Source organism: Fukomys damarensis, unplaced genomic scaffold, assembly GCF_012274545.1.
Source record: "Fukomys damarensis isolate Sample0158 unplaced genomic scaffold, DMR_v1.0_HiC HiC_scaffold_4, whole genome shotgun sequence".
NCBI lineage: Eukaryota > Metazoa > Chordata > Mammalia > Rodentia > Bathyergidae > Fukomys > Fukomys damarensis.
The window spans coordinates 69,461,831-69,480,505 of NW_022900916.1; the positions used below are offsets into that span (position 1 = coordinate 69,461,831).

At 35.9% G+C, this 18,675-nt stretch overlaps 1 protein-coding gene across 4 annotated transcripts in view; it reads right to left on the bottom strand.

Moving 5' to 3' along the window:
- The window catches only part of Agtpbp1 (ATP/GTP binding protein 1), a 153,660-nt gene that overhangs the window by 17,577 nt on the left and 117,408 nt on the right, over positions 1-18,675 (bottom strand). For all 4 annotated transcript variants that reach the window (XM_033758789.1, XM_010605516.3, XM_033758791.1 and 1 more), the window contains 6 exons: positions 13,231-13,384; positions 12,035-12,215; positions 10,611-10,740; positions 9,376-9,507; positions 5,062-5,238; positions 712-872 (listed from right to left, as the gene is read on the bottom strand). In XM_033758789.1, coding sequence (XP_033614680.1) covers positions 712-872; positions 5,062-5,238; positions 9,376-9,507; positions 10,611-10,740; positions 12,035-12,215; positions 13,231-13,384 — 935 coding nt within the window. The remainder of the gene's footprint in view (positions 1-711; positions 873-5,061; positions 5,239-9,375; positions 9,508-10,610; positions 10,741-12,034; positions 12,216-13,230; positions 13,385-18,675) is intronic.

Here is an 18,675-nt window from a genome sequence, read left to right on the forward strand (position 1 = left end):
ACGATTAGTATCTAGTAAACTAACAACAAAAATCATGAAGGTTCTATAAAATGGGACTATTCTCACCCATATACACCAAACCACAATATGCTAAGTCATAGCATTATGATTAAGATTTACAATGTCAAATTATTTCTGAGCCCATAACTTAGTCAATTTCATATACACTGAATTTTTTTTTGTATTGGGGATTGAACTCAGGTCCTTGTGCACTGAGCTAAATCCCTGGCCCCATATACACTGAATTATAAAAGATTACCTATTTAAAAGAATATTTGGCAGACGTAAGTTGTCAAGGGTTAGCTAAATTTAACTGCTTCTAATATATATATAATCAGATTACTGAACAGCCTTCTGATATGTGTAGACATTAACAAAATAAAATTTAAAATATGAATCTTAACTGTTAAGTCCTCTTAATTTAGATATTATCTAAATAGGATATTTTTCCATTATTTATATGCAAGTTAAAGGTAAACTATTAAGGTCACTAAAAACAAATATAAGGATATTTCACTGAAATTTCATTTAAATATCAACATTAAAAGTCATGAATACTATACAACTTGGAAAAAATATTTGATATGAAAAATTAAATTAATTCTAAACATGGTGTTATTGAAATCTCTCTGTTTTTCTTACACTTAATTATTCTATTGAAGTCCAGAAGTATATTACAACTTAACAGAAGAATAAAACAATGTCAATTACCTAGTTACTTTGCAGCCTGATCCGATTAAGTCATTTTCAAAGTCCAGCAGACTGGAGGGCAGGTTATACTCCAGTGAGGATGTCAGTCTTTTCAAACGCAATAGACCAATACAAAATTTGGCTCCCATCTCTTCTAATTCTCGAGTACCAATCTGCAACCCCTAAAAATAAAGTAATTTTACACATGTAATTAGAAATCAGAAAGTTTGCCTTTCTCCAGTTCTATCCCACTAAAATGATATCTTAATAACATTTGAAGTTGGCAAGGAGCCTGCCTAAGAAGACCAAAGGCCCGAGTTCGATTCCCAGTAACGACAACAACAAAAAGTTGGCAAGGAAATAGGATATGTGTTGTTATATGTCCCACCAATATGAATTCAGTTATTCTAGGTCACAAAGGAAAACAACTGTCCTGATGGCTGTTTCTAAAATGTCTACTTTATTCAGGCAAATCATTTTTCCCAACGAACTGGGAAAAAAAAAATAGATGAACTTTTCATGATTCATTTTTCTCTAGAAGTTCATGAATGAAACCATATTTTCCTAAAACCTTCCAAGTATGTCTCACAATCCAATACTCTGGTTGCCAGTGTTGAAATACTACAGTGCTAATCAAAGCTTCAACATGCCCATCTGAACAGTACCCTATAGATACTTGCACTGTATGATTTTTTTAAGTCAATAAAAAAGTAACTGTCAAAAAAAGAATTAGGGCCAGGGATTTAGCTCAGTGGTTCTGCCTCCTGCCTCGCAAGCACAAGGACCCGAGTTCAATCCCTGGTACCAAAAAAATAAAAGAAATCTTCAAAAAAAGAATTAAACACATCTAAGTTGATGAGGTTTTTGTTTTTTGTACCGGGGGTAGAATTTGGATCCTTGCACTTGCAAGACAGACGATGGAACCACTGAGCTAAATCCCAGCCCTGGTGAGGTATTAATCAAGTGTCAATTCAGAATGCCTACTTCAAATGGGAAAGAGGCTAAGGGATGACGGGAAGGAAGGCGAAGGGTGTAAGAAGAAATGAGACATGTCATGTACACGTGGGAGCTCCCCACAATGATGTTTCATGACACACTGCCAACACGGACTAATAAAATAAAAATTGAAAAAACAATGCCTACTTCAAATTCTATTAAAGCAAGAAAACCAAAAAACAAAAAATGTGTGCCTAAATCTCCCTACCCTTTGTAAAGCAACAGTTTGCCAATAAGCAACATAGTTTAACCATAAAGATGAACTGTTAACAAACTGCTTTTCTAAAATGAACAAAATCCTTACACCAAAAAGCTATAGTTGCAGATGAAAGCAGATATAATTAAAGAGAAAGTACTATAAAAGTTTTTCAGGGTAAATGAGTTCCTATGGCACATGTAACTAAAGAAAATGAACTATAAAAACTGCTACTCTGCATGAAGTTCATGGCTTTACAACAACTAGTTTTTTTTTTTATTTTTTTGACTCAAGAGTTTGGCCATCTCCCAAATATTCTAGGAAATATGACCTAACTCACTAGTTCAACACTCCTCTGGCCTCTTAATTTAGAAGTTTTATATATTTGTTTCTAAATTAGGTAAAATAAAGTAAGAATATTTATCTGCTAAAATTAGTGACATAAAAATATTGAGAGGGAAGGAAACTGCTTTCTAAAATGTCAGTAGTTACATGCCTTATTAGCTAAGAAGTTTAAAATGTACACAGGACAGGGGATATACAGAAATTCTCTGTGCTTTCTACTTAATTTATTGTGAATCTAAAATTTATTTTTAAAGGTCTAATAAATTTTTAAAATTTATTTATTTATTTTTAGTTTTTTATTTTTGGTACCAGGGATTGAACCCAGGTCCTTGTGCTTGCAAGGCAGGCAGCAGAACCACAAAAGGCTAATAATTTTTAAAAGCATATGTTACTAAAGCCTTGCATAATGAACATAAAAAAAAAGTGCTTAGAAAAACACTTCTCTTTCGTGGATTTGTTTTGTTTATTTGGTTTTGGCCTTTTTTTGGTAGTATCAAACCCAGGGCTGTGTGTCTTCCAGACAAGTGCTCTACCACTGAGCTACACTCCAGCCTTCTCAACAGTTTTAAATCAATGTATGCTCTCTTAGCTAAATCATAGGGAAAAAAAATGAGTGTTTTTTAGGTATATATTTTATTTCTTAAAGTTTATATAGTTGCATATTAAAAAGAAAACTTTTTCTAAAACTGCCTTAATATTTTGTTTCAAAATGAATTTCAGCTTTATTTTTGTAGTGGCTAACAAATTTATCAGAATATAAAAATATTTTTTAAAGTCCAGTGAAAGTCTATCAGTGGAACACAAATATAAAAGTAAGCACTAATGCTAAATGATGTCAAGAGGCATCTGGGTCTCAGCCGCTCTCACTCCAGCAGCTCCTTCCCACAGGCTGCTTTCACAGACAGCGACGCTGCACGAACCACCTCTCCATGAAGTAATTCAGTGTCCGTGTCCACAAATCACACCGTCCATGTTTCTCCAACATCACATACGTTCTTATGCACCACTCGCACATAAGGCCTGTGACAGCCTCCCAAAAGCTGCCCACTGATACGCTGAGGAGGGACAGAGCTGGGCTGCAGTGCGGCTGGCACTGCCCTTCTCTCACCACTGGCACTAGCATGACGTCGGGAAAGATTTTGTAACACACTTTGGAAGAAGATACACTGTGATCAATGGAAACATTAAGGAAGTACCGGAACTCCGGGAAGTTATCCGTCAGTAGGCCCCAAAAGTGTAAATATCATTGCAAATCGATGGAATTTTCCTCTAGTCTATTGTGTAATGAAAAATCATTACTTATGTTCTCCTAAGTTTTTTGACATCAACTATTTTATGTTTGCACTTTTAAAGCTAAGAAAGGTATATAAAAATCTATCAGATTCAGTATCCTACTTTCCAATAACAAAAAAAAAAGAAAACAAAGTGAACTCTATTTCTGTTAACATAACATCTGAAAACTTTTCTGTGCCAAGGCAAGAAAAATAAATATTCAGGTCTGCTTATTACTTTGTAAGGTCCAATTCATTGCACATTGTCTTTAATCTTTAAAATTAAAAAAACCCTAAACTACCTAGCATTTGACAGTCCTTAATTTCAAAAGTAAAATCTGGTTGTTTTAACAAAAACCTATGACACTGAAGAACTGTTTTAGTAAATAAAAAAATTTAGTGAAGGTATGTGAATAGAAGTCACACACAAAAAACTATAACAAATTAGTCGCTTCATAAGTGTAATGTATTTAGCTTTAAATGCATAAAACTACAGTGACATCCAATCAATTAAAATAATAAAAATTTTTCATTAATAGTTTCCTTCTTTTACAGTACCTTATAAATTACTAATCAGTATTTAAATGTGTGCTCCTATGTGCTTCCTTAAAAATCAGGAAGGTTAATAGACTCAAATAACCAAGAATTTCTTAAGGATCCTAAGCAAGGTATTTATTTTCAATTTTCATTTTTTATTAGTCTCTGTTTGCAGTAGATCGTAACACTTCCCTCATGGGAGTTGGCACTTGTACAGGACACAGCCTAATTTTTCAAAATGTTATTGGTACATTTTAGGTATACAATACAATGACATTCATCATTGTATTTGAGATTTGTACCTTAATATATCCTGATTTTTATTTTCCCCCCATTCCCCTGTCCTCCCTTCAACCCCTCCAACCCTTCCTATTTACAGACTTTGTTTCCATTTTTCCATTTCCTCTCACTAATTCTATTCCGCCCTTTCCTCCTCCCGCTTCCCCTTCCCCTCTGCACCTTCTCTTCCTATTACATTACCTATTATACATTTTGATCCTTAATTCTTTTTTTAATCCCCTATCCCTGCCCTCCCTACCTCTATCTCTTGGTCCCTTTCCTATTTGCAAAAGATCTATTTCCTATTATCTACCTTTTATTCTTCTCTTTATTTGTATTTTTGGTTTCTCTTTTATGCTTGTGTTTGATTTACTTCACTTAACATTATGGCCTCAACTGCACCTATTTCCCCATAAATGACTTGAGTTTAACCTTCTTCTCACAGAGCAGTGCTCCACTGTGTGTAAATACCACATTTTCTTTATCCTTTCATCTGCTGATAAACATACTGGCAGCTTCCGAAATTCAGCTGTTATAAATTGTACTGCTATAAATATGGCATGCAAAAAACAAAACAAAACCTCACCAAAAACCAGTTTTTAAGACAGAATATGATTCATTTCCATTACCACAATTTCAGTGAACTTAAAAAAATAAACATACATTTAATGTATAATTGAAAATCATGAGTGCACATATGAGAGAACTCTTATTTCCACGCCTAGAAGTAACTGTAATATGCTATACCTTGTACTTTCCTTGATCACACCCACACAGAGTGCTCTCCATGGTGTAACTTCTCTGCACTCCTATTTCTCGCCAAACCACAACCCGTGCTGTGGACTCTTTAGATTTTTCTACTACGAAGCTACAGCTGCTCATACAAAATGCTGGGGCAATATGGCTCAGTATTTTAGGCAAAGTCTGTAAAAACAAAAAATATAAAATAAACCAAGAGGCTATTTTAATTTAAAATTACTGATGAAAGTGCTGCACAGGATGATATGGCTCTTCTTGCTGTAGCTCATGCTACTCAAACACCCAAACTACCCTCTTACTAGTGGGTTAGTTAGTGACCAGTTAGGAAACATAAGGGAAGGGAGGACAACAACAGATAAGCACAACAGAATCATTTAAGAAGATCCTGACTTAAAATATGAAGAAAATTTAGCCATGACAGAGATTTAACACTGTAAGTATCAACCATCCCTAAATTAATGAATCCAAGAGAATCACAACCAAACCCCCAAATTTTGCAACTTAAATTATTCTCAAGTTTATCTGGAAATGCAAATATGGGAGTACATCCCAAGAAATTCTCAAAAAAAAAAAGGGGGCTATGACTAGAGAAGTGATCCAATCTAGGTCATCTATCTAAAGAAAGGTAAAATGTAACACCACTAGAGGAATAGCTGTAGAGTGAAAATAGAACAGAACCAAAAATATTAGCATTGTTAGAGAAAAGACTCATTATTCATTAAATATGGATTGGCACAAATGGAGAGCTCTTAAGAAGTAACAATCTGAAGTCTCTCCCTATTAAATTAAACCCAGAAGCCATTACAAATAAGTCACCAAATGATAAAAATTTAAAATTACTACAAAGCACAAATAAATTAGAAAACATTTATAATACAACCAGAGTTCTTATTTGAAAAATAATAGATAACTAGTATAAATGCCAAGAAATAAGAAAAGGCTATTTTAAAAGAGATCATAACTGCAAAACATGAAAATATACTCAATGTAATTTATTACTGTTATGTAAACTGCAAAAGTTGGACATGTGTTGCGATCAAGTGGATAGAATATATAATGATGTGAATGATCATTCATAGCACTGCATTTGAGAGTATCAATTTATATAATCTTTACAAAGGACAATTTGGCAGAACTAAGCACTAACAAGGACTACTGAACAAATGAATTTGATACAAATAAATTTTATTTATACTGTGGTGCAATAAAAACAAAATGCACAATGGAAGTCTTGTGATTGTTAAAAAGACTGAGATCCAGGTATGATGATCCAAAAAAAATGGCCAATGAATATCAGTATATGAAAAAGCAAGTCACTGTGTTGTTTTAGGAGAAAATAAAAATAGACAAAGACTGCATGCTATACATATAAACATTTATAGAGGAATGGGCTCAGAGGCAGGTCTCATAAAATACATGGTAAACGAACTAGTGTTAAGAGAATAACTGAGATGACTTTCACTTACTACTTTATATATTTCCAGAGTGTTCCCATTTTTTATACCAATCTAATCAATTTTTTTCATTTGGGAATGAGAAAGAAAAGAGAGGACCCCAAAAAAGAAATGCTCTGTTATATTCTGCTGAGAGCTGTGGTTCGGTCACTAAAAGGCTTTTTGCAGAACGAGCTAGGGTGCTTGTTGCAGGCGAGACACAGAAGGAAGGCACAGAAGATCTGAAGTACAAACATCTCACTTCCATCCTAGGCTCTTACGCAGGGGAAGGCATCAAGCATGCTGAATGACCCAAAAGTTTTGGTTTGCTCATTTGTAAACTAGCAATGACAATAACTGCCCACATCACAGAACAGTGAATCAAAAACAAACTTCATATAAAAGCTACGAACACAACGCAGACATAAGCAAGGAATTTCTGAACAGAGCCCAATGGCACAAGAAATAATACCAAGAATCAACAGATGGGATCATATCAAATTAAAAAGCTTCTGCACAGCAAAGAAAACCAACACAGGGAAGCGACAACCTACAGAATGGGAAAACATTTTTGCCAGCTATTCCTTGGACAGAGAACTACCATCTAGAAGACTTAAATAACTCAAAAAAATTAGAGCCCCTAAAAGACTCAATAAAAATGGGCAACCAAAATGAAGTGACATTTCTCAGAAGCAGCACATACAGCCAAATACAGTGAGACCTGCACCAGCTTGAGATGTGCAGAACTTTAAATTGATCAATGTGTACTGTTTTAAGCCCCCATCAGTACTTGTGCTGGTTTGTTACAGTAGCAAAGTGAACATCAAATCGTGATCCCCACCCAACAACTCTGGAAACATATGATGCTCACTAGCAGGTGAAGAGTCTAAGGAGGCCTAGAGAATCAGTCTAACCGTGACTAATGCAATTATGAGACACAGATGGCATGAAACCACTTAAGGGGAGTTTAAAGTATCAGCCAACATCTTAAGAAATGTACTTTGAGGTGAAAATGAATTATTTATTTTGTCTATCTAATCCATAGCACTATTTTATGTTTCCTTTCATAACTAAATCCAGATATTTAAATAAAGAAAAAATTTAAGTCAAGACAATACTGAGAAAACTGAGACCAAAGACACTTAATTTCTTTCTTACAGTGGGAATGTGTCTTGTATTTATAGCCCCGCAGGTCTGCCTGCCATTCTCTGAGTAACCCATTCAACATTTTATTGAGTGGTCATGTTAAATAAGATACCATGCTACACAGTAACTATTGAGAGTAATGAACAAATGAGATACATCTGGTAGGTTCATGGCGCTTATTATTCAGTCTATGAAATAATTAATACATTAATTAAATAACATACAAAAATTAAAAATATAATTCTTAAAGGTTATGAAGGAGATTAATTTTATGAATGTGTAATCTGATTTCTCTCCAAGGGATTAGGTTCTAGATTTTGTCAAAAGTAAAATATTTTTAAATAAGGGTGGTGACTGGTGGTGATCCAGCAAGCACTACAAAGGTTCTGAGTGTGCTTCTGTCTGGCTTTGTCCAATCCTCTGGGCCTCTCACTAATCTCACTTTCATTCCTGTTATCTGGGTTGAATTAAATTTCTCTTCATATCCCTGTGCTTTGCACATCTAATTCATTCAACGTAGCCTAACCTAATAAGGCTTTTAAACTCTCCAAAAGTAGTGGCAGGAACATTTGTTGAAGGCTGACAAATTGGGCATTTTACATGTATTCTAGGACTCTCCCTTCACCTTTGTTCTGAGGTTTTCTCTTTCTTGGATTTAATTTCCTCATATCTTCTTCCTTTTCAGAATACTCCTTGTTTCTGGCAAGTAGCTTCTAGAAAAGGGTTATTTATAAGGCAGATTTTTGAGACTTTCAGTGTCTGAGAAGACCTTTTTTTGTTTTCATACCTCCTGTTAGGGTGAAATATAAAATTTATAGATTGGAAATCTGGCTAAGAACTGCGGAGGATCGCTCCACTAAGTTTTTTAGCACTGCTGCTCGTTGAGAAATGTGATGCTACTCTGATAAGCAGTCCTCTGCACGAGGATTTGAAACCTAAAAGAAATTTCTCTTGATAAGAGGCAATGATTTTCCTATGATCAACTAGGGCAGGGAGCTGGGGGCGGTAGGTCTCATTCCCAACTACAACAACCTTTAAAAATGTCTGGGACTAAATGTAAGGAAAAAAAAAATCACACTTATGTAGAGAACTTTTATTGTCTTTAAAAGAATGAAAACTGCAAAATTGTGTAACATGGGTGATGTTCACAGGTAGCAATGCTATACATTATTATAGCAATTTTCTCCAACATAATCTAGGGTCAGTGCTACTGTGATCCACAGTCAAGAGTGTATCCCAAACTGATTCTAGAATTCACAAAGAACAGACAAAAAAGAGTCAAAAAAATATTTTAAAAGAGTAAGAAAGGAAAATTTACCCTGCCAGATATCAATACTAGTTATAAACTTACAATTAAAATGATATGTATGCAAAGAGATAGGAACATTAATGATTATAGTGACTGACAAGCTCATAATATACGCACAAAATGAAGAAACTGAATGTAAACAGTGACTTCATGAAATCCACAGAGATAGGGTGTAATGTCTGGTAAATGTTGCTGAGACAATTGGTAGGTAAATGAGACAAAATAAGAGTAGATCTCCATATCTAACATAAAAATAAATTCCAAATTAAACATGAAAAGCAAAACCTTACAATGAAAAATCTGAAACACAAATGGCAAGATGTCAACATGTACAGGACTTTCATAAATGCTGAATTATGTTATAGTTTCACTTGTTCCAACTGCAGAGGCTCTGGAGCCGTCTCCAATAGTTACCCTGTACCCCGTGTCCTCCATGACATCACACGGAGCTGCACTGTCGCTGGTGTGCCACACTGTCTCCCTGATACTGCAGCCGTACATAAACACGTTCTTCTTTCGGGAGTGGCCATGATAATCACAATAAACCTTGAAAGGATAATGTGTGTTAAAAAGTAAAGCTCTTCAAATTTCTATACTGTCAACGGTACAATCAAGCCAATGAACAGTTAGTCCTGTTTCTTGGGCTTTTAATTATAGAATAACTAGCATTTAATAAGTAATACTATCTAGTTTAGAACGCATCTACAATTAATTCTAGAATTGCTAAATTCTTTGAAGGTCTTACACCAAGTGACAAGTTCTACCCTTTCTTTTTGTACCTCCTGCTCACCATCTCAAACGCAATAAATTCAATTATAGTTAAAATCTACAGCCACCATAATCATGGCCTCAAAGGCTTGTTAAAACTCTGACCTAATTGAAAAGAACATAAAAATGATCATGAAAAATTATTTTAAAGTTTTTTATTTAATTTTGTAAAGCTATCATTTTAAAAATTAAAAATAAAGGTTAGATTTCCAGATCAATTTTATCCCTCCACAGTTTTTCTTTTCTTAAGATGGGCTCTAGTTAAGTTGCTCAGCCTGGCCTTGGACTCAGCCTGCCTCAGCCTCCCCAGTAGCTGGGATTACAGACGTGCAACAGTGCAGCAGCCTCCACAAGGTTTTCCTAGTTTCCCACAGAAGATGGAACAGTCCATCACTAATGTGACAAGAACACAAGTAAAAACCCAGCGAGGACAGAATGAGAGTGCTGTCCATGTAAAGTTCAGTGCAGTCCTGCACCACACCCGGCGCATTTCCCATGCGCACATGGGGATGTCACTTTCAGAGCTGACAGAAGAACTCAGAAACAAGCTTCTACTAGTTTGAAATATGGAAGATGAATATTGTAATCTAGGCTATTGTCCAGTCTAATCTAGTCATACTATAATCTATTTATAAGCAAAATATCAAAGTAAAAAGCTTATAATAAACAACCACCCTGATAAAAAAAGAACATGAACAAACCATATTAATTTGATACCACAATTATCACATAGGATATGGCAATAGAAAATTTTTTAAAGCTGCTTTTGAAATTATCATCATGAGCTTTTGTAACCAGAAAATAATATATAAAATATGAAATCATGAATCAATAAAACATTCTTTGGATTATACAAAGTAAAAGTAAATATTGCTACATACCAGAGGTAAGCGTTTCACTGCCCCAAGGTATTGGAGCAACCCTTTTGCATGGTAAATTGTAGGATGCAAATCTGGATTTGGACTTTGCCATTGTCTGTTTAAATCCTCTCCACTTAAAGAACAGCGGTGACTGTATAAACAAGCACAAAGATTTAAAAAAAAGCTGGTACCAATAAATTCTTATATACATTTATGATTTAATTTTGTGAACTTATTCTTGTTAGCATTTCAAGTATGTGTACACTGTGGGCTCAAATGAATATACATTATACACAACACATATTAGACATTTATTGAGCATTGCCTAAGTGTAAGACTTGGTGTCATATGTATATCTATATATATAAAACGGTGGTAAGCTTTCAAATTTATAATCAAAAATTTCAAGCTACAGAATAAGATAATTCTCAATCCTTTGGCTTTGTTCCATACTTCATAAAATTTATTACTGGTTATACTTTCCATTCTAACTAGTCACTTGCTGTGCTAAGACTTCATATCCTGACTGGATTACTTTGTAAAGTGATATCTGAATCGTCCTTCTGAGAAAGACAAGTATATAAAAAGTACATAGTAATTATAAAAATGTAAATACATTTCATTTATTTACAAGTTCTAAATATTAAAACCATCAAGCAAAACCTTTAAGAGCACTAACAAAAATATAAATATAACTCTAGCTGGTCAAAATGTTTCTGAATTAAAAGAAAGACATCATTTTAGTTTCATAATCCTAACATTTCAAGAAAAAGAACTTCTATTTTTTTAAAACTTCAGGTATTTCCTAAAATATGAGAAAAATCATGTTGCATAAGTCAGACATGGTGTCTTTATCTTTGGAGCTGCTCATGGCAGCAAGACTAAATCCCATCTTTCAGAAGCACTCAGGGACTCTGCCAAATGGCCAGGATATGTTTACTGTATTAGCCGAAAGGTACCTCAAGTTAGGAAGTAATTCTCTTCAATTATTTACAGCCTAGAGAATTCCTTCTGTCAGAAACTATACCTCCTCCTATTGGGAAGAGGTTAGTGGATGGACCTAACATTCCACATCTGTGGAAAGAGATCCCCTAAATTCTAAATCTTAAGCCAATCTAAGTTCATATCTTTAATCAACAGAGACATGTATTAACAATTGTTATCATACCCTTACAATGACTTTTCTAAACAATTTAAGCAAGACAGATTTTATGATATCTTGTTTTCATGGATACAGAATTCTTAAAATACTATATTACAACCAGCATATAAAATTATTTTCATTTAAAAGTTTACCTGAGATGAATTTGTAAACAAAAGTTACTTTCTTCTAGAAAAATCACTGGGTTTGCTTTCTTAATTAACCTGGATGCTATTATTTCACCAAGTTTATATAGGATAACCACAGTCATCCCCAATATTTCAATAACTATTACTTAACTTACTTTCCATTGATGACACCATCTGGATTTAGCATAGGGACAATTTTAAATATATAGGACTCTCGTAAGCTCTGAGCAGTAGGGTTATTACTCATGAGATACTCCAGCGTTCCTTTCATAACCCAACTTGCATTGGTTTCTCCAGGATGTACCCGAGCAGATAAGAAAACATAAGGGCGATTTCCTAAAGTACACATAAAATCTCAAGTTAAAATGAACAACTACTAAAACTCTGTATGACATTTCACTCAGGGCTTTAAAAATGTCTCTTCTCAGTAAATTCTGCTATAAATTCATAGTGGAACTCAATATGCACATACAAGTACAAGCACTGCACTACACTAGGCCCTATGGAGAAAACAAATATAAAAGCAATACAAAGCTCCTGAAAGGAGCTTGATATATGAACATAAAACAATAAACAGTATTTGAGTACGCTCCTGTTTATTTCTCAATGATTAATCTAATATGTAAACAGTTTCTTAATGTAAACTTGATTTTACAAAGAAAAAATAGTTGGGCGAGTTTAAAATATAAAATTATTTTCAAATCATCATGGGCAAAAGAAGAAAAATATCTTATTCCTATTCTATGATAAACACAGAGGAAAAAGAAGTACTGTGTATCTGCTTAGAGATTCACCAGACATTTTTTTTCATAAGGCATAAATCTATAGAAGTATCATTCCACACATTACCTAAGTTTTTATACGTAACAAGCTCCTCCTGTTCCCTAAAACATTTTATCTTCTTATCAGTATCAGATACTGTATACACCTGCATCTTTTCCTACAACAGCTATATATTTGTGGTACTTGAAAAATATAAATGGCAGAGAAAAACAAGTAGCTGTTCAGAGCTAACTATCAAAATACTCCTGGTTATTTTATTTCTAAATAAAACTGGCTGTCAATTTTTAAATTAATGCGTATCACCTGAACGCTTGAAACACTTTGTTGATTCTACCTTGCACATGGATTCGAAGGCTAAGATGAAAGAACAGCATCAAAAGATAGCTCCCTCTTTCAAGATGCAGAAACCAAGGCCCAGAGCTGGGTCCATGGTGAGGAAGCAACAAAACCAGACTAGAACCCAGTATTCTGAGGCCTGTGTTTAGTATTATTTTCGTTGTAAAATTTCGAGAAAGCAAATGAGAAACAAAGTGAGAATGATTGATATTTTGAGTGAAGAAAGACTTACTGAATTGACAGATATGTTCATAATAATTAGATTCTGGCATTGCTGTTATAGTCACCAAGGGACAGCTGTTTCCAGACAGGGTTTCACATAACACATCCTTTCGAAAATAGATTTGCTGAGGATTGTGTGCTGATTCCAATTTTTGAAGATGCATCTTGACAAAAATTTAAAAGCAAAGTATAAAATCCTTTAAAAACTCTCCATGATATACAGAAATAATGCATTCAGACCTACAGATAACTAGAACAGAATCTGATCCTTAAACTCTTACCCAGAACTCTCACGACCAGGTGAAACTCAAACATCGGATGGGAAACCTGAGAAAGGAGGTGAGTGCGTGCACCAGAGCCACGCAACACCACCAGCGGGTCGGGGCCGCGGCCTGTAGTAAGCATCATTTCTACAGCAAGACACACACAAAGTCACCCTAGATGCGAGCGGTGTTCTAACAAGGCCCACAGCAGGGCATGTTTGGCTACCAATCTGAGTTATGAAAATCTTTTAGTTTTCAAAGCTTCTTGAATTTATATTATAACTGACTGTAAATCTGTAATAGCAATCTAAAATGGAAAAATGGAATTTATACAGCATACATTTTTAAACTACTTTTGACTTCAAAATTAATAAAGCCTTATCATAAAACGTCTGGGAGATACTAGAGCAGAATGAAAGATTTAAAATATTATGATTGAGTAGGTCAAATATATTTTTGAAAACACAGTTTTAATGATTTTATTATACCAAATATAAATTGCCCAACCCCCATTTTTTGGACAGCTGGCTTTCAAATTTTTACTTCTGTTCCTAAACACAGGTGCTACTGACTTGCGAGGTCACTATTTGCCAAAAAAGCTACAGGCACTGGATTTATAACAGTGAATAAATAGATCTTGCCTGGGGAAAACACTGAGGGCCCTGAGAGCATGCAATGAGCAGAGGGGAACCTAGCCAAGTCTGAGCAGTGAGAAAAAGGGTTACATTTAAACTACGATCCAAAGTATGAGTGAAGGGGATAAAGACAAGTACTACAGGAAGAAGCAAAGTCAACCTAGGGAGACCACACGAGAAGAGAGAACAAGGGCACTTAAAAGTATTCCAAGGACTCATTACAGCTAACCCAGGAAAGGCAGAGGTGAGTAACAGAGAAGCTGGTGCAGAGCAAAGGGCCACGTAGACGGACATTCCTGGAGCACGGTGTACACCTGCTGCCACTGTGGTGGGCCACCTAAAGTTTAAAAGATGGGGCGATCCACTTTCCGGTCTGCCTCTGTCTCTCTTAGACAGAGGCTTTCTTTCCCTCAATAAACATTCCTCCGACATTTCTAGAATTCATTCTTCAATTTTAGAGAACACGAACTCATGTTTGGGAGATCTAGCTGATTTAGGAGTTACCTCTCTTCCCCCTATATCATTTTGGAGCTCTTCCACCAAGATTACTGGTTGGAGGTAAAAGCTTTCTTTCATAGGCTCTAATTTTGGTCTTTCTGCTTCATAGATTGTAACTTGTTTCATAGACTTTCATTTGTTTCATAGATTCTGGTTTTGGTTTCATATAATTCTTCTGGCCTTTGTTTCAGCTTTTGTCTCAAAAGTGCCTTAATTTTAAGTTGTGTGTTTTGAATGTTTGCAAATTTCTTGTTTTTCTTATGCATTATATTTTGTTAAAATTACATTTTATTTTTGTTTTGTATATGTTGCATTTGCTCTTAACTGCTTCAAAATGCTATAAAATGGGTTTCTTATAAAATCATCTCAGACAAAGACAGTTCAGGTTTTATCTATACCTTACAGAATCATAAACAAATGGTGGTTACTCTGCCAGCTAGTAACTGCCTTGAGGGCAGCTGCCACTCTCAAAGCAGAGGGCAGGTTTCTCCAGTTGCCGTCTGTGAATCCCCAGTCCCACTGATGCCAATGGCAGGTGGAACGTTGACCAGACAGGCAATTGGGTTCCTTCTGGAGACAGATCTCTGATTGCGTGGAACTGGCAGAAACTGAGGTGACAACCGAGGAGTCATGGCCAAGGTTACTCTCTGGCAGATACCCAAAGGTCCCTCAGAAGAAACTAGCTCCCGACAGCCCATCTGGGTAATCGGCATAAAATCTCCACATCTTGTCCTATCTGGACTCCTCCGTGAGGTGAAAGGGGAACTCTGTCAGTGATCATCAGGAATCCTCTGTCTCAGAGTGAAACGATGCCATCAGGGACCTTTCTTAAGCCTCCGTTCAAGAGTTCAGCTACAGGTTTGGACTGCTTTCTCTACTACTAGTAAGACAGATCTCTGGACAAATATAAAAAACAAATCTTTCATAGACTAAAAACTACCTGAACCTTCTCTCCCCCTCCAAGGCGTGATCTTCACCATTTTTGTGTGTAGGGGAGAAAAATGCCTTTTCCAATAGGTTGTAAACTTTGGAACGCTGACTGTGGATGTATAAAATGCTATATGGTAATTTTTTGGATGTTTAACCAGCTTGAGCTTTATTTGGACTTTTTCTCTCTACTAGTGAGTTAGAAGCTCCCCTTAAACTTTTCTCCAACTTGTTGGGATTCCATGTGATCATCCCTCCTAGTCAGATGACCACTTCTCTTTCCAGAAAGTCAGACTAAGACAACTCACAACAACTGTTTTGTCTTACACTAGGGAAAATAGCAATCAGTAACTTGCATTTGTGTTTACTTGCTAACTAGGGTATGGGACTGTTTTGATCAGCCTTTCTCTTCCTCCATGGTTGTACATAAGAAGTTGATAAAGGTGCCTTTACTATGTGGACTGTGGCTGCTAGGAAGACCAATGAGTTCCAAATACTTAGTGAATTTAAAATGGACCTTAAAGGAGTAGTCTTGTCTTGCTGTTAATAAAAGTGGCCTAAATGACTTGATAGACACCAGAAATTTCTCAGAGCTTTCTCGACCCTAGGGCCCAGAGCAGAATCTCTGACTTACCATCTCTGAAGGTGATCTCTTTTGCAAGAAAAGTGCCCTAATTTGACTGTTGATCTACTTTCCTTTCAAGGAACTAAAAAGCACTGGTTTAAGTCTCTTGGTTTGCTAGCAATACTTCCTTCTCTAAACATGATTGTTGTGGCTAAAGTTAATTGTAATTTGTGCTCTGAGAGTATCTACTGGAGTAAGGATGTGAGCTACCTGAGGAAGATAAGACAGTGTGTGATGGTTAAAGGATAGATAGTTCAGTCCAGTTTTACTTTCCAGGTCTCTCTCCAGATGGTAGCTACCTACCCTGGAGCGGAACAAACCTTGGGGAATGCCCTGAGGACTTCCTAGGGGGCACAGGAATCAAGCAGAGATTTATGGAATCTCGAATTTGCTTCTGTCTTATTTCAGATTGGGATCTGCATATCTAAACCTTGTACTCCTTTGGAATGTACTAAGGAGCAGTAGTATTTCTCTACACCCACACATGGTGTGCCTAGCTCCTAAAGCCAAGTACATAGAGGAAAGCACTATGATCCTATCTTACAATTAAAATTATACTGTAAGAGAAAAAATGGTCAAAGTCATCTTCTGTTGAGATTTTCTTTACATTAAGAAGTAATTCTTGGGCTGGGGATTTAGCTCAGTGGGTAAGCACAAGGTTCTAAATTCAATCCCCAGCACACACACAAAAAAGTAATTCTTGCTTGTGTTCAAATGTAAATGTGGGCCATAGAAAAATGAGACCAGGTGATGAGGGTGGAATTTCTAGCCAGCCATAATTAAATTTCTATGAGGCTATACCCATCCTTCACCAAAATGTTCAGGCCCTTCAAATACAATAACCTTCCGGGAAGAAAATGGCAAACATGGGACTACCCGGGTTCATGTGTGTTTTCTCTCCGTGATCTAAGACAGATTAAATGAGACCTATAAGGTTTACTGATAATCCTGATAAGTACATTAAGGTCATTTGAGAATTTACTCAGACCTATGGACTAGATTAGAAAGACTTAATGTTGCTCTTAAATCAAATATTGATTTCTAATGAGAGACAAATAGTATTACAAGCTGCTATTTCATTTAGAGACAAATATTATCTTAATTTTGGAAACTCAAAAGACAGGCAGCCAGGGGAATAACTGGTTTCTACTGGAACACAAGACTCCCCTCCCCCACCTGCCAGATAGGAGATAAAATAGAAGACATTTTCAGACATGTATTCTTGAAGATCTAAGAAAGATGAGAACTAAGTCCTTCAATTATTTTAAATTGTCAACTATTTATCAGGAAAAAGATGACAACATCCCTAGATCCTGATTTGATAAAATACTATAGTTTTTTCCCATCAGTCTTGCAATATATAGTGCTATGTGCCCCCTCAGAAGAGCTTTCTAGCCAAGACACCTGTGCTCTGCTGAATTTTCTAACAGGGGTTATAATGTTTCTAGGTCTAAGGCACAACTTTGAAGCCCTAAGGTAAAATATTTAGGCCTTATTACATCTAAGGGAACCCAAAGACTGGGGGGAAGAAAAGAATTAAATCAATTCTTTCCTCTCCACAGCCCAAGACTTTAAAAACAGCTAAGGAGATTTCTAGAAATTACAGGCTTTTGTCATCTTTCCATAGCATGTTATAGTGAGATTGTATGAGCCCCTTGATGAGCTTAAAAAAAAAACCCTATTTTAACGTGGGAACCTGGTTCCCAGACCACATTCCAGAAGCTCAAACAAGCACTTTTAAGTGCCTGCCTAAAAGACACCATCTCAGTTTGTATGTTAATAATGGCTTTGGGGAGTGTTTCTAGCTGCTTACAGCCTGTAGGGTATTTAACTCCTAAATCAGATATTAGCGATTCAAAATAATTTATTTTTAAAAAGCCCAAAACAATATTGTTAGAACACTTTCATTCTCTTTCAAGAGGCCAAAGAGCAGCCATTCGGGTTCTTTGATTACTGGTTTGATTTTCTGCTTGGCCAATGCAGTTAGGACTCAATCATAGCTTTTGTTTTACTGAGCATTGCAGATTTACTCTGGAAAAGCTCCTGATCTTAAATGTCCTTCTATTCCTGAGATGGTTAAGATTTAGTTCTCGTGTCATACTTTTAAAGACACTCTTCTATTCCTTCTCCACTGGCCTGCCCCTGAGAAATAACACAGTTCTCAACAGTGTTTGATTCAAGGCACTTCCCTCCTCTGTGGCTGCTGGATTTGAAAATAAAGCTTCCAGAATGGTGAGTTTTCCTTTCCTAGAATTCTTCAGGAGTAAAGCTTACCTTCACTTATCTCTGGGCCATACAGAAAACTACTCTTGGTTTAATTCTGAAACTCTCAAAAAATAAATGTAAAAGTTTTAGTCCAGATTTATCGGTCTTTCAGCACTCAGGCAAAATCAGAGATTGATAAGAACAGCTAACCCAGTTCTGGCCAGTTTCTTGCACCTCTAGTCTGCCACCACTGGCAATGGACAAGATAAAGTCTAAGGGACACCTTAAACTGGGCACAGAAC